This window comes from Mustelus asterias, chromosome 29 (genome assembly GCF_964213995.1).
Source record: "Mustelus asterias chromosome 29, sMusAst1.hap1.1, whole genome shotgun sequence".
Taxonomy (NCBI): domain Eukaryota; kingdom Metazoa; phylum Chordata; class Chondrichthyes; order Carcharhiniformes; family Triakidae; genus Mustelus; species Mustelus asterias.
In genome coordinates, this window is record NC_135829.1 from 394746 (window position 1) to 417656 (window position 22911).

The 22911-nt window shown below is 44.2% G+C and overlaps 1 protein-coding gene across 4 annotated transcripts in view; it reads right to left on the reverse strand.

Moving 5' to 3' along the window:
• The window catches only part of lrrc49 (leucine rich repeat containing 49), a 240418-nt gene that overhangs the window by 120639 nt on the left and 96868 nt on the right, over window positions 1-22911 (reverse strand). For all 4 annotated transcript variants that reach the window (XM_078199863.1, XM_078199861.1, XM_078199862.1 and 1 more), the window contains one exon: window positions 15502-15645. In XM_078199863.1, the coding sequence (XP_078055989.1) occupies window positions 15502-15645 (144 nt within the window). The remainder of the gene's footprint in view (window positions 1-15501; window positions 15646-22911) is intronic.

Genomic DNA, 22911 nt, shown 5'->3' on the forward strand with positions numbered 1-22911 from the left:
AGAGGAACAACATTCGCCACTCTCCAATCCTCTGGCACCATCCCCGTGGACAGTGAGGACCCAAAGATCAAAGCCAAAGGCTCTGCAATCTCATCCCTTGCCTCCCAAAGAATCCTAGGATATATTTCATCAGGCCCAGGGGACTTATCGACCTTCAGTTTATTCAAAACTGCCAGGACATCCCCCCTCCGAACATCTATTTCCTCCAGCCTATTAGCCAGTAACACCTTCTCTTTCTCAAAAACATGGCCCCTCTCCTTGGTGAACACTGAAGAAAAGTATTCATTCATCACCTCGCCTATCTCTACTGACTCCATACACAAGTTCCCACTACTGTCCTTGACCGGCCCTAACCTCACCCTGGTCATTCTTGTATTCCTCACATAAGAGCCTTGGGGTTTTCCTTGATCCGACCCGCCAAGGACTTCTCATGTCCCCTCCTAGCTCTCCTAAGCCCCTTTTTCAGCTCATTCCTTGCTAACTTGTAACCCTCAATCGAGCCATCTGAACCTCGTTTCCTCATCCCTACATAAGCTTCCCTCTTCCTTTTCACAAGACATTCCACCTCTTTCGTGAACCATGGTTCCCTCACTCGGCCATTTCCTCCCTGCCTGACAGGGACATACCTATCAAGGACACCCAGTATTTGTTCCTTGAAAAAGTTCCACTTTTCATTAGTTCCTTTCCCTGACAGTTTCTGTTCCCATCTTATGCCCCCTAATTCTTGCCTAATCGCATCATAATTACCTCTCCCCCAATTGTAAACCTTGCCCTGCCGTACGGCCCTATCCCTCTCCATTGCAATAACAAAAGACACCGAATTGTGGTCACTATCTCCAAAGTGCTCTCCCACAACCAAATCTAACACTTGGCCCGGTTCATTTCCCAGTACCAAATCCAATGTGGCCTCACCTCGTCGGCCTATCCACATATTGTGTCAGGAAACCCTCCTGCACACACTGCACATAAACTGCCCCATCCGAACTATTTGACCTACAAAGGTTCCAATCAATATTTGGAAAGTTAAAGTCCCCCATGACAACTACCCTGTGACCCCCACACATATCCATAATCTGCTTAGCAATTTCTTCCTCCACATCTCTATTACTATTTGGGGGCCTATAGTAAACTCCTAACAATGTGACCGCTCCTTTCCTATTTCTAACCTCAGCCCATATTACCTCAGTGTGCAGATCCCCCTCGAAGTGCCTTTCCGCAGCCGTTAAACTATCCTTGATTAACAATGCCACTCCTCCACCTCTTTGACCAGCTTCCCTACACTTAGTGAAACATCTATACCCCGGAACGTCCAACAACCATTCCTGTCCTTGTTCTACCCACGTCTCCGTAATGGCCACAACATCGTAGTCCCAAGTACCAAACCACACCCCAAGTTCATCTACCTTGTTCCAGATGCTCCTTGCATTGAAGTAGACACACTTCAACCCACCTTCCTGTCTACCGGTACCCACCCTTGACCCTGATACCTTCCCCAATACCTCACCACCCTCAACACTGACTTCTGGACTACAACTCCTTTTCCCACTCCCCTGACAAATTAGTTTAAACCCCCCTGAAGAGCCGTAGCAAATTTCCCTCCCAGGATATTGGTGCCCCTCTGGTTCAGGTGCACCCCGTCCTGTTTGTACAGGTCCCACCTTCCCCAGAATGTGTTCCAATTATCCACGTATCTGAAACCCTCCCTCCTACACCATCCCTGCAACCACATGTTTAACTGCACTCTCTCCCTGTTCCTCAACTCGCTATCACGTGGCACCGGTAACGTACCAGAGATGACCACATGTTTTGTCTTGGCTCTCAGCTTCCAGCCCAGCTCCCGAAATTCCTGTTTTAAATCCCCGTCCCTTCTCTTACATATGTCGTTGGTACCAATGTGTACCACGACTTGTGACTGTTTCCCCTCCCCCTTAAGAATCCGGAAAACACGGTCCGAGACGTCACGGACCCTGGCATCCGGTAGGCAACATACCATCCTCGAGTCTCTTTTGCTGCCACAGAACCTCCTATCTATCCCTCTAACTAACGAGTCCCCAATAACTATTGCCCTCCCGCTCTCCCCCTTACCCTCCCGAGCCACAGAGACGGACACAGTGCTGGAGATTCTCTCACTGCGGCTCACCACTGGTACGTCGTCCCCCTCAACCGTATCCAAAGCGGAATACTTGTTGCTAAGGGGAACGACCACAGGGGATCCCTGCACTGACTGCTTCCTCCCAGCCCCTCTCACCTTCACCCATCTATTTTCATTCCTCGGAGTAACTGTATCCCTAAAGCTTCTGTCCATGTCCACCTCTGTGTCCCTAATGATCCTAAGTTCATCCAACTCCAGCTCCAGTTCCCTAACACGGTTTTGGAGGAGCTGCAGATGGGTGCACTTCCCACAGGTGTAATCAGCAGGGACACTGACGGAGTCCCTCACCTCAAACATAGTGCAAGAAGAACATAGCACTGCCTGCACACCCATCCCCTCTCGATACCTTGCCAGTACCAGGTAGAAACAGCAAAAATGAATTAAACTCAGCCCTGCTCGCCCTGTCCCCTGAAGCCCTGTGAGCCAAAGCCCTTATAGCTCACACTCTGCTTCCCACACACTCCACTGCCCGCTTCCGACATATAGAAACCGAGTAACAAAAAAATAAATAACCTCTGTGATGATGAGAACACAACGTTTAATTTTTAAATCAGATCTTTGCTGGATCCTCCAGGAAAGTTCCAGTGAGGTGAGACTTACATTCATCTCTCTGATGGTGCTACATTAATGCCCTGCTGCAAATTCAGTAAGAAGTTTAACAACACCAGGTTAAAGTCCAACAGGTTTATTTGGTAGCAAATGCCACTAGCTTTCGGAGCACAGCCCCTTCGTCAGGTGGAGTGGGGAAATGCTCACAAACAGGGCATACAGAGACACAAACAGGGCATACAGAGACACAAACTCAATTTACAGAATAATGATTGGAATGCAGTCTTTACAGATAATCAAGTCTTAAAGGTACAAACAATGTGAGTGGAGAGAGCATTAAGCACAGGTTAAAGAGATGTGTATTGTCTCCAAACAGGACAGCCAGTGAGATTCTGCAAGTCCAGGCAAGCTGTGGGGGTTACAGATAGTGTGACATGAACCCAAGATCCCAGTTGAGGCCGTCCTCATGTGTGCGGAACTTGGCTATCAGTTTCTGCTCAGCGACTCTGCGTTGTCGTGTGTCATGAAGGCCACCTTGGAGAACGCTTACCCGGAGATCAGAGGCCGAATGCCCGTGACCGCTGAAGTGCTCCCCAACAGGAAGAGAACAGTCTTGCCTGGTGATTGTCGAGCGGTGTTCATTCATCCGTTGTCATAGCGTCTGCATGGTTTCCCCAATGTACCATGCCTCGGGACATCCTTTCCTGCAGCGTATCAGGTAGACAACGTTGGCCGAGTTGTAAGAATATGTACCGTGTACCTGCTGGTTGGTGTTCTCACATGAGATGATGGCATCTGTGTCGATGATCCGGCACGTCTTGCAGAGGTTGCTGTGGCAGGGTTGTGTGGTGTCATGGTCACTGTTCTCCTGAAGGCTGGGTAGTTTGCTGCGGACAATGGTCTGTTTGAGGTTGTGCGGTTGTTTGAAGGCAAGAAGTGGGGGTGTGGGGATGGCCTTGGCGAGATGTTAGTCTTCATCAATGACATGTTGAAGGCTCCGGAGGAGATGCCGTAGCTTCTCCGCTCCGGGGAAGTACTGGACGACGAAGGGTACTCTGTCCACCGTGTCCCGTGTTTGTCTTCTGAGGAGGTCGGTGCGGTTTTTCCGCTGTGGCGCGTCGCAACTATCGATCGATGAGTCGAGCGCCATATCCTGTTCTTATGAGGGCATCTTTCAGCGTCTGGTGGTGTCTGTTGCGATCCTCCTCATCCGAGCAGATCCTGTGTATACGGAGGGCTTGTCCGCAGGGGATGGCTTCTTTAACGTGTTTAGGGTGGAAGCTGGAGAAGTGGAGCATCGTGAGGTTATCCGTGGGCTTGCGGTATAGTGAGGTGCTGAGGTGACCATCCTTAATGGAGATGCGTGTGTCCAAGAACGCAACCAATTCCGGAGAGTAGTCCATGGTGAGTCTGATCATAGAAATCATAGAAACCCTACAGTACAGAAAGAGGCCATTCGGCCCATCGAGTCTGCACCGACCACAATCCCACCCAGACCCTACCCCCATATCCCTACATATTTTACCCACTAATCCCTCTAATCTACACATCCCAGGACACTAAGGGCAATTTTAGCATGGCCAATCAACCTAACCCGCACATCTTTGGACTGTGGGAGGAAACCGGAGCACCCGGAGGAAACCCACGCAGACACGAGGAGAATGTGCAAACTCCATACAGACAGTGACCCAAGCCGGGAATCGAACCCAGGTCCCTGGAGCTGTGAAGCAGCAGTGCTAACCACTGTGATACCGTGCCGCCGATGGTGGGATGGAACTTGTTGATGTCATCATATAGTTGTTTCAGTGATTGTTCACCATGAGTCCAACGGAAGAAAATGTCATCGATGTATCTAGTGTATCGCATCGGTTGAAGGTCCTGTGCGGTGAAGAAGTCTTGTTCGAACCTGTGCATGAAGATGTTGGCATATTGAGGTGCGAATGTGGTCCCCATGGCTGTTCCGTGTGTCTGGATGAAGAACTGGTTGTTGAAAATGAAGACATTGTGGTCCAGGATGAAGCGGATGAGTTGTAAAATTGCATCTGGAAACTGGCAGTTGTCAGCGCTGAGCACTGAGGCAGTTGCAGCAATGCCATCATCGTGGGGGATCCTGGTGTAGAGTGCCGAGACATCCATTGTGACAAGGAGTGCTCCTGGTTCGCGTAAGCATTCTCCAGGGCGGCATTCACGACACACGACAGCGCAGAGTCGCTGAGCAGAAACTGATAGCCAGGTTCCGCACACATGAGGACGGCCTCAACTGGGATCTTGGGTTCATGTCACACTATCTGTAACCCCCCACAGCTTGCCTGGACTTGCAGAATCTCACTGGCTGTCCTGTCTGGAGACAATATACATCTCTTTAACCTGTGCTTAATGCTTTCTCCACCCACATTGTTTGTACCTTTAAGACTTGATTATCTGTAAAGACTGCATTCCAATCATTATTCTGTAAATTGAGTTTGTGTCTCTGTATGCCCTGTTTGTGAGCATTTCTCCACTCCACCTGACGAAGGGGGAGCACTCCAAAAGCTAGTGGCATTTGCTACCAAATAAACCTGTTGGACTTTAACCTGGTGTTGTTAAACTTCTTACTGTGTTCACCCCAGTCCAACGCCGGCATCTCCACATCACTGCTGCAATTCCCAGTGATTCTGCATCATCAAAATAACTGAGCATTTAAAGGGGCAGAAATAACCAAAGGATTGATACAGTAACTGCCTAGTAGAACGCAGTGCAGACAAAGACCCACATTACATGGAATTGATAGCACAAGTCATTCAGAGCAACTGGTCTATGCCAATATTTATGTTCCACAGAAAGGCAAGTAAGGAGCAATCCAGGACAGTCCTCACAGGAACATGGGTAGTTATAGAACCGATGTCAGGGGTAGGTTCTTTACCCAGAGGGTGGTGAGGGATTGGAATGCCCTGCCAGCATCAGTAGTAAATGCGCCTAGTTTGGGGGCGTTTAAGAGATCCGTAGATAGGTTCATGGACGAAAAGAAATTGGTTTAGGTTGGAGGGTCACAGTTTTTTTTTTTAACTGGTCGGTGCAACATCGTGGGCCGAAGGGCCTGTTCTGCGCTGTAATGTTCTATGTTCTATGTTCTATGTTCTATGGAATGGAGACTGAGGTTGAGCATTTGGGCTGCGCTTAGCCTTACTGCCCAAATGACTCTTTACTTTCTGCTGCTAATTTGCACAATGTCATGAAGGAAAATTCCGCACAATGAACATGTGGATATTCAATATATGAGTTAGAACATCCAGAAAGAATTATCAAAATTCCACACCTTCGTTACAAAGCTCACTGCAGTTAGTTAGCTAGAAATAAACTAGTTCCAAAAATTTTATGACCAACACACACGAAACTATGGGGGTATTAACCAGCCACTTTAATCAAAGAAAGGTTCCCACTGCAATCAGTGCCTGCAATTTCATGAAATAAGTGATGTTTTAAGTCATCTTCCATAAACCTGGCTAAGTAGTAAACTAAAGCCACATTAATGTGGCTTTAGTTTACTACTTATCCAGGTACTTATCCACTCCTAAGATGTTCCATCGCAACAATGTCCAGTCAAAAATTTTCTTTAAAGAATAATGGCTAATTGAGCACTACTTAGCTTAGGTCAAGATTCATGTCAGGGTCAGTTCAAAAGCACTGCCATTCAGTGACTCCCCCAAAAAGAGCAACAGTTGTTATACAAATTATTCAACTGTTGAGCACAAGAGTCACTGTTACTTACCCGAGTGACCCATGAGGCATACTGTTATGTATTTAAGAGAGCTGCATGAATGTAAAAGAGCTGATAACATGATTTGATGGTGATGTCATTAGGGTGTTTGCAGAGGCTGCTGTTTTACTTCACGTTCGTATTCTGTAGAGGCAAGTTGTTAGTTTGAATCTCCGCGTGCAAACCACATCTTTTCTGTTTGTGTAAAACCCACAAACCCCTAAGATAGTTAGGGCATTACAGAAATAAAATTTGCAATGAATCGGGATTTTGTTTCATCAGGAACATTGAGAAAAGATCCTAAGTAGAGGAAAGAAATCATCGTGGATCCTGACACATCAAATATTAGAAGGCTGGGGAGAAGCAACAACAGGATTAAAGATTGAAGAGCCAGTGCAGGAACACAAGAAAAAGCTGTGGTTTTAAAATAGTGTTTTTCACACAATCAAAGATGGGCAAGATTGCAGACAGTATCTGGCAAATTTGAAAAGAAGTGGACACTTTGCTGTACAACTGGAGTCATTTGAAAAAAAAATCAAGTTACCAGTCTTCAGGGTAAAAAGGGAGGTACTTGAAAGACAGTAAAAATATATAGACTGAGCAGTCTCAGCTAGTGCCTGCAAGAGAAATGGCGGTTCAATTAGGATCCATAGGCCTGTGCTCAGGTGACCCATGACCTCCAGGATTGTTACAGAAATATTGATATTTCTTTCATGGACAAAAACTCAAAACGTGGAAGCCAAGTTTAAACCCAGCCACACTCTGCAATTTGCAATCTGCAAAGCTGGAACAGACAGTTTGCATGCAGTCAGGCCTTGGGCAATCAACTTCCAGTCAAAACTAGGCAGGCCTGGATCTGCCTGGCCATGTGCCAACAGCTACATTGTTTCAGAACAAATCACTGTTTACATCTCCAGTGGACTTGCTTTGTTAGAAGAACACTACGCAAACTTGGTGACACCCAGCTCGTAGGAGGCCTCAGGCATAATGTGACAAGGACAGCATTTGATAGTTGAAGGTCCAAAACCATGTTCTGCAACCTCCAAATAGGGAAGGTAGTCAACTCTTTGGATCCTCTTGCCCCCGCCCGATGATAGCATCAGACACAGGCCACAGAATCTTTGAGAAGGGCATGAAGAGTGGGATAAAAGGAGCAACCTGGAACCCCAACCTTCTCTGTTTTTTGCACCTTCTTTAACGGTGTCACCAAAGAGCACCTTTGGCAGCCGAGTAACATCACATCTCCAGCTCCATGTACCTCGTGGCAACCATCATCAGGCTGACCAGACCTAGAAGATCACCTCGGTGAGACAACTCGAAGACCAGAACCAGCCCTAGATGAGAGGGGAAGTCTAAATCGACAACTGTAGAACCTGAAATATCAGCCAATGCTCAAAGACTGAGGAACAGCCTGTCCCAGCCTTGTTGAATGGTTATTACCAGCCTTTTCAGACAAATAGTTCAAATATAGTGATAGGGACCTGTGGATAGGGTGTAGCAAATCCTCGCAAGTGCGTGTCAGAAGTACATCGCTAGATTTGAGACTGTTTACTTAGAGATTCAAGACTGTTTACTGAACAGTCCTGTGAAGAGACTGAATTTCGTTTTTTCTTGATAAAGTGTTCATTAAAGTTGTGTTGGAGCTTCGCCTGACTCTTGTCCCCTTTGTCTATTTCACTGTGTAACACACCTGAGTTAAAAAGGGTTACTGCAAACTGGTCAAGATTAGTCAGGGTACATTTACCCACCTTTCACTTTACAACAGGCCCTTTCAATGAAGAAAATAAATCATGGAGTTCCAATGCCGAACGTTTTCAGTACTTTATACAAGCGAATAAAATTGCAAACGAATTGCTCGTACCAGTTTTTCTCAGTTCAATAAGTAAAGCCTACAATTTGCTCCAGACCTTGGTTCATCCAGCAAAGTCAGGAACCAAAACTTATGATGACTTGGCAAAGATCCTGGAAGAGCACTGCTCTCCAAAGCCACTGATCATCACGGAACGGTTCAGGTTCTGCCGAAGGAGTCAAGTGGAAGGTGAAAGTATTGCTCAGTCTGTGGCAACCTTAAAAAGGCTGGCATAACATTGTGAGTTTGGTGAGACATTAGAATATACTCTTCGATAGCGTCTAGTTTGTGGTCCCCAAAATGAGACTATCTAAAGACGATTGCTTCCTAGACATGCTTTGACTTTAAAGACAGCAGTAGAAATCGCAGCGTCAATAAAACGGGCTGCAAAAGAGGCTTTGGTGCAGGAATGAAGATCCACAAGTTGGGAGCTACCCATAAGAAGTCAAAACAGCAACAAGCATATCACAGATATGCCAAAATGGGCCATTCAGTGAGTGAATGTTGGAGCAAGGATAGTCAATGCAAGACTTATGGCAGCATGGGTCACATAGCAAAAGCTTATTGGGCTCGACCAGCTTCCCTTGAGAAGAATATTCAGAAGACGAATCTGGGTATCTTCAAGAAGAAGAACAAGTTGCATTCTACAAAAAGAATTTACAACATGGAAGAACGGAACTTTGACTGCGAAAAAATGAATGTCCAGAAATACGATGAAGAGCTCGAACTAATTGTCTTATCCATACAGGATGAATCACCCAGATTCTGGGTAATTCTGAAGTTAAGTGGACAACATATTATGATGGAGGTTGATACTGGCGCTGCTGTATCAACGGGGAGGGTCCCCCCATCCCCCTTGCATGGTCAGCTGGGTGAGTGGTCAGTGGGGGGGAGGGGGGGGGGTCAGATGGTCGGACGTCCTATGGGATGGTCAGGGGGTGGGGTCAGTACCATTGTTACCCAGGAGTTGGAAGTGATTTTAATTCATCTAACTTTTCCTGGATAACTTACTATAAGACACTCAGAACCATTTCCAGGTAATCCATACCTGGGGACTTTCACGGGGGGGTAGGGTTGATTCCCAGTGTACCTTTGTGGTACCATAGTGCCCCTCAGTTACAACACCCCCAAGCCCAAACATTATCGGCCCTTGTCCAATTGCAGCGGCCAGCACCCAACAAACAGAACAGTTTGTTTTACATATGGTAAAAGATGCAACAAATGCAGAAAATGTAATCACTTCACTAAGTGCTGCAGATCCAGGCGATAGCAAACCTCCTCTGCCACCAGCAACATGGCAGTGGTTTGACCTTCATGGGGTAGAAACGTCAGTAAAGTGAATGAATTGGAATTCAACTAAAACAGTAAAGCTATAGAGCCTCCAACAACTCTCTATTGCAAGAATGTCGACACAATCACAGAAAAGGGTGAAATCTTCACCAGCCTCAAAATAATTAGCAGTAACTCCAGACTTAAAGTCAACACCGACACTGAAAGGTAACATACTATTCAGTCAAAGGTTATGGGAAATAGACCAGTGTGCAGCAACTGATTCCAGCACCCAGATACACCTCGTAGTTTATGGCAGACAGACAATTCACACCAAAGTTGTTGCAACTCTCCACCGCACACAGGGAAATTCATTCGTGGGACATGGGCGTCGCTGGCTGGCCAGCATTTTTGCTCATTCCTAGTTGCCCTTGGAGGGCAGTTGAGAGTCAACCACATTGTTGTGGCTCTGGAGTCACATGTAGGCCAGACTGGGTAAGGACGGCAGATTTCCTCCCCCAAGGGACATTAGTGAACCAGATGGGTTTTTCCGACAATCGACAATGGTTTCATGGTCATCAGTAGATTCTGAATTCCAGATATTTTTTATTGAATTCAAATTCTACCACCTGTCGTAGCGGGATTTGAACCTGGTTCCCAGAACATTAGCTGAGTTTCTGGATTAATAGTCTAGCGATAATACCACTAGGCCATCGCCTCCCCTAAAAATTTCAAGATTCATATCAGAATGCAAAGCTACTACTCGAACTTTGGGATAACATTGCATTGGGGCTCATTCAACTTGATCCAGAAGTGCATGCTCTATAACCCCAAGCCCCAGAGCATATGATAGCATATACAGACCTTTTTAACCGTGACATAATTGGTAAGCTATTGGTTGCATACCATGTAAGAGTATTTTATCATTTATATTAATGATTTGGATGAGAATATAGGGGGGCATGGTTAGTAATTTGCAGATGACACCAAGATTGGTGGCATAGTGGACAGCGAAGAAAGTTATCTCCGATTGCAACGGGATCTTGATCAATTGGGCCAGTGGGCTGACGAATGGCAGATGGAGTTTAATTTAGACAAATGCGAGGTGATGCATTTTGGTAGATTGAACCAGGGCAGGACTTACTCAGTTAATGGTAGGGCGTTGGGGAGAGTTACAGAACAAAGAGATCTAGGGGTACATGTTCATAGCTCCTTGAAAGTGGAGTCACAGGTGGACAGAGTGGTGAAGAAGGCATTCAGCATGCTTGGTTTCATTGGTCAGAACATTGAATACAGGAGTTGGGACGTCTTGTTGAAGTTGTACAAGACATTGGTAAGGCCACACTTGGAATACTGTGTACAGTTCTGGTCACCCTATTATAGAAAGGATATTATTAAACTAGAAAGAGTGCAGAAAAGATTTACTAGGATGCTACCGGGACTTGACGGATTGAGTTATAAGGAGAGGCTGAATCGACTGGGACTTTTTTCTCTGGAGCATAGGAGGCTGAGGGGTGATCTTCTCGAGGTCTAAAAAATAATGAAGGGCATAGACAAAGTAGATAGTCAATATCTTTTCCCAAAGGTAGGGGAGTCTAAAACTAGAGGGCATAGGTTTAAGGTGAGAGGGGAGAGATACAAAAGTGTCCAGAAGGGCAATTTTTTCACACAGAGGGTGGTGAGTGTCTGGAACAAGCTGCCAGAGGTAGTAGTAGAGGCGGGTACAGTTTTATCTTTTAAAAAGCATTTAGATAGTTACATGAGTACGATGGGTATAGAGGGATATGGGCCAAATGCAGGCAATTGGGATTAGCTTTGTGGTTTTAAAAAAAAAGGCGGCATGGACAAGTTGGGCCAAAGGGCCTGTTTCCATGCTGTAAACCTCTATGACTATGACTAAGAGTAGATGACTCGCTCCCACCAACAGACTGCACTCCAATAAGAGCACCAGTAGCCATGAGCAGAAAGTCATTAATGAGCTACATCGGGTGACAGCACTAGGTGTCATAACTGCTATAGATGAGGCCACAAAATGGGTTTCAGCAATAGTGGTCGCGTCTACAAAATATGGCACAGTCAGGATATGTATTGACCCAGTGCTCTTGAACAAAGTGTTGCTCAGACCGCATCACCCTGAATGAAGGCAGTGGAACAGGTAATAACAGACATGCCAAATGCCAAGGTGTTCAGTATTCTCGATGTGAATTGTGGGTTCTAGCAGATCCCGTTAGATGAGGAATCCTCAAAACTATCCACATTCATGTCTCCTGTAGGCAGATATTGTTTTCTTCAAATGCCCTATGTGATCTCCACCAGCAGTGCAGCTTTCCACCGGCCCATGGAGCAACTCTTTGCAAGCCAATTTTGCAAGATCATTAGAAACATAGAAAAACTACAGCACAATACAGGCCCTTCAGCCCACAAAGTTGTGCCGAACATGTCCCTACCTTAGCGATGACTAGGCTTACCTATAACCCTCTATCTTACTAAGTTTCACGTACTTATCTAAAAGTCTCTTAAAACACCCTATCGAATCCGCCTCCACCACCATTGCTGGAAGCCCATTCCACGCACCCACCACCCTCTGAGTAAAAAACTTACCCCTGACATCTCCTTTGTACCTACTCCCCAGCACCTTAAACCTGTGTCCTCTTGTGGCAACCATTTCAGCCCTAGGAAAAAGCCTCTGACTATCCACTCGATCAATTCCTCTCAACATCTTATACACCTCTATCAGGTCACCCCTCATCCTTCGTCTCTCCAAGGAGAAAAGCCGAGCTCACTCAACCTATCCTCATAAGGCATGCCCCCCAACCCAGGCAACATCCTTGTAAATCTCCTCTGCACCCTTTCTGTGGCTTCCACATCCTTCCTGTAATGAGGCGACCAGAACTGAGCACAGTACTCCAAGTGTGGTCTGGCCAGGGTCTTATATAGCTGCAACATTATCTCACGACTCCTAAACTCAATTCCTCGATTGATGAAGGCCAGTACACCATACGCCTTCTTAACCACAGCCTCAACCTGCACAGCTGCTTTGAGCGTCCTATGAACTCGGACCCCAAGATCCTTCTGATCTGCCACTCTGCCAAGAGTCCTACCATTAATATTATATTCTGCCATCCTATTTGACCTGCCAAAATGAACCACCTCACACTTATCTGGGTTGAACTCCATCTGCCACTTCTCCGTCCAGTCTTGCATCCTATCAATGTCTCACTGCAACTTCTGACATCCCTCCACACTATCCACAACACCTCCAACCTTTGTGTCATCAGCAAACTTACCAACCCATCCCTCCACTTCCTCATCCAGGTCATTTATAAAAATCACAAAGAGTAAGGGTCCCAGAACAGATCCCTGGGGCACTCCACTGGTGACCGACCTCCATGCAGAATATGACCCATCTATAACCACTCTTTGCCTTCTGTGGGCAAGCCAGTTCTGGATCCACAAAGCAATGTCCCCTTGGATCCCATGCCCCCTCACTTTCTCAATAAGCCTTGCATGGGGCACCTTATCAAATGCCTCCAGTACACCACTTCCAACACTTCTCCAATTCAAGCAATATCCATTTATCCTAATTCTGTGTCCTGTCCACCACTTTTATTTGATTTGATATCCAAGCTGCTACGCTTTCACATGTACATGAGAATTTTTCTAACAAGTGTCAGGCGACTAAGACCACACACTATATATGTTTGTAAAATATATATATAGATTACCTAATTTCTAGTTATTTTCTAAAATTATAATTTACAATAGAGATTATAAATTATAAACTGGACAAATATAAATTATAAACTGGACAAAGACCTTAAAATGGTTGACGCTATGTATGTATGTGACCCTCAACAATAGGAGCTAATGTTGCAGTTTCACACCTCGTTATCTCTGAAGAGACCCTGGCAACTCCGTGTCGGCTGGAGAGACCAAATTCAAAGGGAACTATACAAAAGCCAAGTACATTTCATAAGTCAGGCCTGGCCAACTGGAGCCTATTCATCTGCTCGCAACAAAGAAACCTTCAACCTCCAGTTTAAGACTTAATGGTTGGAACATTAATAATCTCAGGGATGCAGACAAAAGGATACACACCATTGGTCAAAACCAGAGTGGAGAGGTGGAAGTTATGTGATATGACCCAATCGCTGATGGAACCTGTAGTATTGCCTTGTGGTGCTAAGAAATCTCGGTCTGCCATCTTTTCATCTACCAAGCAACAGCACAGAAAAGGGGCTCTGTCCAGGTTTGAATGCCTGGCACTACCTACCACTGTTTTGACTGAAACTTCTGTACCAATGCCTACAAGACTGATTCACCTCTGCATGCCTACCTCATTGTGGAAGATAACTCTATTGGAAATGCGAATTATCCAGCATCAGTTCGGCCTGCCAACCTCTGCGAAGGAATACACTTTTAAGGTGAGAGGGGAGAGATACAAAAGTGTCTGGAGGGGCAATTTTTTCACACAGAGGATGGAGAATGTCTGGAACAAGCTGCCAGAGGTAGTAGTATCTTTTAAAAAGCATTTAGATAGTTACATGAGTATGATGGGTATAGAGGGATATGGGCCAAATGCGGGCAATTGGGACTAGCTTAGGAGTTTTTTTTTAAAAAGGGCGGCATGGACAAGTTGGGCCGAAGGGCCTGTTTCCATGCTGTAAACCTCTATGACTCTATTAGACTTTGGTTCTGGACACAGGTGAAACAATAATTATAACCTCCATGGTATTTGCCCTGTAAATCTTTCTCTCTATCCCTCTTTTAGAGAATGAGTGCACAAGGGACTATGTTGTAACCGACCTCCTGCATCTTAAGTGCGTGCAAGTAAACTAGCTCTCGAAATTTTTCCCATCTCGAATTTGGTATGGGGTCCTTCATATAAAATTGAATCGTATCAAAAACGAGTGGTTGGGAAACATGTCACCACTTAATGTTTTTCAAAACTATCTAGAATACATACCCATCACGGTTAATGATTTGTCGACCTTGAATTCTCCTATTTTATTCAGAACTAATTTCTTTCATATTTATATCTTTACACAGTTGTTCCATAGTCTTATCTAATATATTTGCAACTTCATTTCCACCATCATTTGTGAAAACTGCCGAAAACATTTCAATTGAAATACAATACAATGAACTTATCCATAGTGTATAATTGGTACTTGAAGAAGCATGTCAAAGATTTTAATTTAAGAAATGCTGACAGAGGTTGAAATCTAGATAAAGAACATTCTCTGAAGACAGCCGTTTATTAATGCGAGGATTGACTGGCAGAATTGTACAAAGAAATATAGCTGCAGGGAGAAAGCAGGGACTCTTTATTAAAGTCATAAAATGATTGACTCTTTCCCAGTAAATATCTATGGACCACACCCACAGACTGCAGCCAGTAAGGAATATGCAATTTGTCAAATTACTCATCACAGCACCAGCAAGAAAAAAATTAATTTTCCAAAATGTTAGTTAATTCAAAAGTAAACAAAGGAATTCCATGTATTTCCATTAAAAACAAAAAATAAACAAAATTGGAGCCAATTATGTCAAATGTACAAAACAGACATGGGCCATTTGACTCAGCTAATCTCTGCTTCTACTCCACGAGTCTCCATCCATTCTATCTCCCTCATCTCAGCATTTCAACATATTCTTCAAATTTCTCTTATATACTCGTCTGGTTTTTTTTAGGAACATAGGAAGAGTAGGCCATTCAGCCCAAATATTATGACATTTTCACTGACCATCAGATCAGCAGAAGGAGGAAGATAGCTTGCTTTATAGAGATATAGGCAGGGGATACGAGAGTAAGGAAGTTCTTTTAATGGGAATATTTCAATCGACTAAATATAATTTGTGAAAATCCCAAGTTCTTTATAAAGAATTTTGGCAAACGTAATCCATGACTGCTTCATGTTTAAGAAAACCCACAAGTAATCTTACCACAGATTCAATGCGATTCCTTCTAAGGTTGAGTTCTGTCAGTGAATCAAGGCCACTCATATTTTCAACACGAACAATGAAGTTACCCGCAAGGTTAAGCACTCGAAGTTCAGTTAAATGATTAATGTTCTCCATTCTACAGATCTGTAAATAGAAACAATCTTAACAGTAACACAGGTTTTCACATAGCTTAGAAACATTTAATGAGAAAAAAATAACTTTTGCCTTTCTCACTAATAAAACAAATGTTGAATCGAATGTAAAAAGGAAAACAAAGCATTGGTGCATTGCTAATCTGAAAGTCTAAAAAGTGAGCAAACTAATATTAAAAACAATTAGAGGGAAGAATTGCTCTTCAACAACACCTTAACTTGTTTCAAAAATGGATCAATTCACTTCAGATACAATGAATTAATGTCATGAATTCAGACCTGACCTGGTAATTATTGCTCCAGATAGTGACACAGCTATCTGATCTGCATTGGTTTTTAAAATAATTAATACAGTAAATAAGTCTACTGAGAGGGAAAAAAATAAAGCATTTCAAAACCATGAGTACATCTGGGCAGCAGCTCTAAGATATTTAGTTGTTCAGTTTCACTGTTCATTTTTTCACTTTACAGTTGTGAAAATTCCACTGGTTCCACATTGAAATGATGAGAAAGCTCAGATAAAATGATGCTACACATTTACCTAATGGGCCAACATTGCTCCTGCTCCTGACCACCCACTTTCCCTTTATGTAACTATAATTATTTTGCTTATTGATTTTGATGCCCTTTGCATGTTTTCTTTCCTAATCCCTTTTAGTAGCTCTTATAATCTGCTATGAGGCCCTTTGCTGGTCTTTGTATCTTTCCTATTCAGCGGAATCTGTGCTGTTTTTTGCATTTTTGTAAGCCATTTAGTTTGATGCTGTCCCATATCTCTTTAGTTGTCCATGGCTGTTTTTTCAATGAAGTTGTGCTTTTCCTTTTCAGGAGTATAAATTGGTTCTGTATTGCATCAAATGTTTCTTGAAACATCCTCCACAATCAATTGTTTTACCCACTCAGATTTTCCCAGTTTAAAAGGGGAATAAAGGGAAGGTTGATCTGTTCAAATCCAGGTCCCGAGGATCTAGGATTGTTTAAATCCAGGATCCAAGCCCCCAATCTGTTATGAAGCGGAGGTGGATCCTCCTCTGAGAATTAGCACTTAACCACTCAAAGAGGAATACTTCACCTCATAATCTGTTAAAAGCATGTGAGAAGGGGTAATATCTGCTCTTTAGCAACTTTTAGTTGTTAAATAAAAACAACTCTCTGACACACTCTCTAAAATCAACAACACTTTATTTATCTAACTAACAATGAATAGGTGAACTAAACTATTAACAAACCGAATAAAACACGATTCTAATGGAATGCTGTTGAGAAAAATACAATTCCCACTTATTAACAAAAAAAATAGAATTTTTAGTCACTCTCTAAATTACAACTAGGTTTGTTGTCTTCCGGAACCTTCTAAGGCTTTCTCTATTGATTCTTCTGTCTGGACTTCTATCTTCTTTTGCTATCTTCATGATCGAGATGAGGCTTTCTTTTAAGACATAAATGAGCTATGACAGAGAGCAGTTGCTGGCTGTCTCTCTCTCTCTCTCTCTAAAGCTGTGAGCTGTGTTCTCTAGTTTGTGCCATTGCCCCCCATCTCTGATACCCCTGATGACATACCAACATCCCCACAATAGGATTGGTTCTCAGGTTACCAAAACATCAAATTTAAATCTAATAGGCTGTTTTTATTGAAGTGCCTAATTTAAATTGATTGGGCAAAATTCAAAAACAGCCTGTTGTCTTGGCAACACTACTGTTTGACTTTTGATACAATGCTTCAGTCTGTATACTGCATGTAAACCTGCATTTTTTTTTACTTTTTTAAAACTCTAAGTACAGAAAAAACACTACCTTTTTAACAGACAATTTTACAAACACCAACTTCGCAACAACTGTGGACAGTCTTTGTCTCATCTCATTAAAGTCGGCCTTCACTAAACCTAGAATTCTAGTAGCTTTACACTTTCAAATGCTACATTAAACTTGATCATGTTAAGATCACAATTTGATAAACGTTCATGCGCAATTAGGTTACTCATTGAATCCGACTCATTACTCATTATTAATTCCAATATTACTTGTCCCTTTGTTGCATCCAGGACATACTGCTGTCGAGTCATAGAGGTTTACAGCATGGAAATAGGCCCTTTGTCTAACTTGTCCATGCCGCCCAGTTTTTACCACTAAGCTGGTCCCAATTGCCCTCGTTGGGCTCATATCCCTCTGTACCCATCTTACTCATGTAACTGTCTGTTTAAAAGACAAAATTGTACCCGCCTCTACTGTTATCTCTGGCAGCTCGTTCCAGACCCTCTGTGTGAACAAATTGCCCCTATGGATCCTTTTGCATCTCTCCCCTCACACCTTAAACGTATGCCCTCTAGTTTTAGACTCCATGACCTTTGGGAAAAGATATTGACTATCTACCTTATCTATGCCCCTCATTATTTTATAGACCTTAAAAGATCACCCCTAAGCCTCCTATGCTCCAGGGAAAATTGTCCCAATCTATTCAGCCTCTCCTTATAACTCAAACCATCAAGTCCCGGTAGCACCTAGCAAATCTTTTCTGCACTCTTTCTAGTTTAATAATATCCTTTCTATAATTGGGTGACCAGAACTGTACACAGTATTCCAAGTGTGGCCTTACCAATGTCTTCTACAGCTTCAACAAGACGTTCCAATTCCTGTATTCAATGTTCTGACCAATGAAACCAAGCATGCCGAATGTCTTCTTCACCACTCTGTCCACCTTTGACTCCACTCTCAATGAGCTATGAACTTGTACCCCTTGATCTCTTTGTTCTGTAACTCTCCCCAAAGCCCTACCATTAACTGAATAAGCCCTGCCCTGGTTCGACCTACCAAAATGTATCACCTCACATTTATCTCAATTAAACTCCATCTGCAATTCATGAGTCTACTGGCCCAATTGATCAAGATCCCATTGCAATCCTAGATCACCTTCTTCACTGTCCACTATGCCACCAATCCTGGTGTCATAGAACAAAGAACAAAGAAAACTACAGCACAGGAACAGGCCCTTCGGCCCTCCAAGCCTGCACCGACCATGCTACCCGACTTAACTAAAGCCCCCTACCCTTCCTGGGATCATATCCCTCTATTCCCATCCTATTCATGTACTTGTCAAGATACCCCTTAAAAGTCACTACCGTATCCACTTCCACTACCTCCCCCAGCAACGAGTTCCAGGCACCCACTACTCTATTTGTAAAAAATCTGCCTCCTACATCTCCTTTAAACCTTGCCCCTCGCACCTTAAACCTATGCCCCATCTGCAAACTTACTAACCATGCCTCCTAAATTCATCCAAATCATTAATATAAATAACAAACAACAGTGGACCCAGCACTGATTCCTGAAACACACCACTGGTCACAGGCCTCCAGTTTGAAAAACAACCCTCTACAACCAACCTCTGGCTTCTGTCATCAAGCCAATTTTGTATCCAATTGGCTACCTCATCTGGATCCCGTGAGATTTAACCTTATGCAACAACCAACCATGCGGTATCTTGTCAAAGACCTTGCTAAAGTCCATGTAGACAACGTCAACTGCACTGTCCTCTTCTGCCTTCTTGGTTATCCCTTCAAAAAACTCAATCAAATTTGTGAGACATGATTTTCCACTCACAAAGCCATGCTGACTGTCCCTAATCAGTCCTTACATCTCTAAATGCCATACCACTACTGCTAGAATGGCCTCCCGAACCACGGTGCAGTGCTCAGTTTGCCTATCCTCCCAACTGTCTTTTTCCTCATCCTCACGGGGAACAAGTACCTCTTATCTGCTGGATAAGGTCAAATTCAGGTTGCATCAACCTGGTTCACTCATAGTCACACCTTCCTGTTCCTGACAAATTGAAGTATTTCACCTATAGGGTATGACTACCTCAAACACAGCATCAAGTTAATTCTCCCCCTCCCTGATGTGCTGCAGTGTAGTGTCCAAAAGCGAATTCCAGCTTATCAGCTCTGAGGCGAAGTTCCATGAGCTGCAAACACTTTCTGCAGATGTGGTCACTGTGGCTCATAATGGAATCCATCAGCTCCCACATACCGCAGCTGTAACACATCGCGCGTACTGCTACATCTAATTTAGTTAATTAGGTTTATTTAATATCTAAAATATTAATCTCAGATAATCCTTTAATTATAGTACACTTTTCTAAATTTACTGCTATTTAAGAGTGGTCCCTGTGGATTCCTTATCAACCAATCAGCTCATCACTTTCCTATGAGATCACTTTTCAGTTTTCAGATTTATTTTCTGGATCAGTTCTATCAGTTGATGCTGCTCACTCCCAGGTTCGCCGAGCTACGATTCGCTCCCGTGGCTGCCGGTCTGAGACTTATGCACATTTACATCCAGGTCCCTCTGTTATTGCACATCCTTTAGAGTCGTACTCCTTACTTTATGTTGTCCCTCCAGGTTCTTCCTACCAAAATGAACCCCGCTTCACACTTCTCCACATTGAATGTCATCTGCCACCTATCTGTTCACTCCACTAACGAATCTATGTTCTTTTGAAGGTCTACACTGCCCTTCTCACAGTTTACAATGCTTCCAAATTTTGTATAAATGCCAACCTTGAAACTGTCCCCTGCACACCAAGATCTAGATCATTAATATACATCAGGAAAAGCAAGAGTTCCAATACTGACTCTTGGGGAATGCCACTTTAGAACAAGAAATATCCATTGATCATTACTCTTTGTTTCCTATTACTCAGCCAATTTTGTATCCATGTGACTACTTCATGAGCTACAACTTACCATGAGCTACAAGATACCAGCAGCAGCTAGGCCTGTGGCACCACACCTGGTTCTGCTCCAGAGCAGGGTCGGGCAAAGAACAAGCGAGCAGTAGTAATAGGGGACTCGCTAGTTAAAGGCACAGACAGGGGTTTCTGTGGCCGCGATGGAGACTCCAGGATGGTGTGTTGCCTCCTTGGTGCCAGGGTCAAGGACGTCTCTGAGCGTTTGCAGGCCATTCTTAAGGGGGAGGGGGAGCAGCCATGGATTGTTTTACATATTGGTACCAACGACATAAGTAGGAAAAGGGTGAGGTCCTGAAGTGTGAATATCGAGAGTTAGGCAGAAGGCTAAAGTGCAGGACCTCGAATGTAGTCGTTTCTGGACTTTTACCGGTGCCACGAGCGACTGAGAGAAGGAATAGGAAGATTAGGCAGATGAATGCATGGCTTGAGAACTGGTGCATGGGTCAGGGATTTAGATTTTTGGATCATTGGGATCTTTTCTGGGGAAGGGATGACCTGTTCAAGAGGGACGGGTTACACCTGAACTGGAGGGGGACTAACATCCTGGCAGAGAGATTTGCTAGAGCCACTCGGGAGGGTTTAAATTAGTTTGGCAGGGGGGTGGGACCCAAAGCAGGAGGGAGACAGAAGAGAAAGTTGAGGGCAGCATAGAAGTTAAAGAGAGCACATTAAGTAGTAAAGGCAGTGTCAGTAATCCTGGTACCAGACAGATCAGGCAAAAGCAAAACAGAGAGCAAGGGAAGTCCAGATTAAACTGCATTTATTTCAATGCAAGAGGCCTGATGGGCAAAGCAGATGAACTCAGGGCATGGATGGGTACGTGGGACTGGGATATTATAGCAATTACTGAAACATGGCTGAGGGAGGGACAGGACTGGCAGCTCAATGTTCCAGGCTATAGATGCTATAGGAAAGATAGAACAGGAGGTAAGAGAGGAGGGGAGTTGCACTTTTGATTAGGGAAAACATCACGGCAGTACTGAGAGGGGATCATAGAAATCATAGAAATCATAGAAACCCTACAGTGCAGAAGGAGGCCATTCGGCCCATCGAGTCTACACCGACCACAATCCCACCCAGGCCGTACCCCCACATATTTACCCACTAATCCCTCTAACCTACGCATCTCAGAACTCTAAGGGGCAATTTTTAACCTGGCCAATCAACCTAACCCGCACATCTTTGGACTGTGGGAGGAAACCGGAGCACCCGGAGGAAACCCACGCAGACACGAGGAGAATGTGCAAACTCCACACAGACAGTGACCCGAGCCGGGAATTGAACCCGGGACCCTGGAGCTGTGAAGCAGCAGTGCTAACCACTGTGCTACCGTGCCGCCCGATATATCTGAGGGTTCGGCCACTGAGTCTATATGGGTAGAACTGAGAAATAAGAAGGGGGAAATCACTTTGATAGGGTTGTACTATAGGCCCCCAAATAGTCAGCGGGAAATTGAGGAGCAAATATGTAAGGAGATTACAGATAGCTCCAAGAAAAATAGGGTGGTAATAGTCGGAGATTTTAACTTTCCCAACATTGACTGGGACAGCCATACCATTAGAGGGTTGGATGGAGAGAAATTTGTTGAGTGTATTCAGGAGGAATTTCTCATTCAGTATGTGGATGGCCCGACTAGAGAGGGGGCAAAACTTGACCTCCTCTTGGGAAATAAGGAAGGGTAGGTGGCAGTTAGTGAGAGATCACTCTGGGACCAGTGACCATAATTCCATTAGTTTTAAGATAGCTAAGGAGAATGATAGGTCTGGCCCAAAAGTTAAAATTCTAAATTGGGGCAAGGACAATTTTGATGGTATCAGGCAGGAACTTTCAAAAGTTAATTGGGATAGTCTGTGGGAAGGCAAAGGGACATCTGGTAAGTGGGAGGCTTTCAAAAGTGTGTTAACCAGAGTTCAGGGTAAGCACATTCCTCTTAGAATGAAAGGTAAGGCTGGTAGAAGCAGGGAACCCTGGATGACTCGGGATATTGAGGCCCTGGTCAAGAAGAAGAAGGAGGCACATGATATGCATAGGCAGCTGGGATCAAGTGAATCCCTTGAAGAGTATAGGGGGTGTAGGAGTGGAGTTAAGAGAAAAATTAGGAGGGCAAAAAGGGGACACGAGATTGTTTTGGCAGATAAGGCAAAGGAGAATCCAAAGAGCTTCTACAAATACATAAAGGACGAAAGAGTAACAGGGGAGAGAGTAGGGCCTCTTAAGGATCAACAAGGTCATCTATGGGCAGATCCACAAGAGATCCTAAATGAATATTTCTCATCAGTATTTACTGTTGAGAAAAGCATGGATGTTAGGGAACTTGGGGAAATAAATAGTGATGTCTTGAGGAGTGTACATATTACAGAGGAGGAGGTGCTGGAAGTCTTAAAGCGCATCAAGGTAGATAAATCCCTGGGACCTGATGAAGTGTAATCCCAGGACATTGTGGGAGGCTAAAGAAGAAATTGCAGGTCCCCTAGCAGAGATATTTGAATCATCGCTAGTCACAGGTGAGGTGCC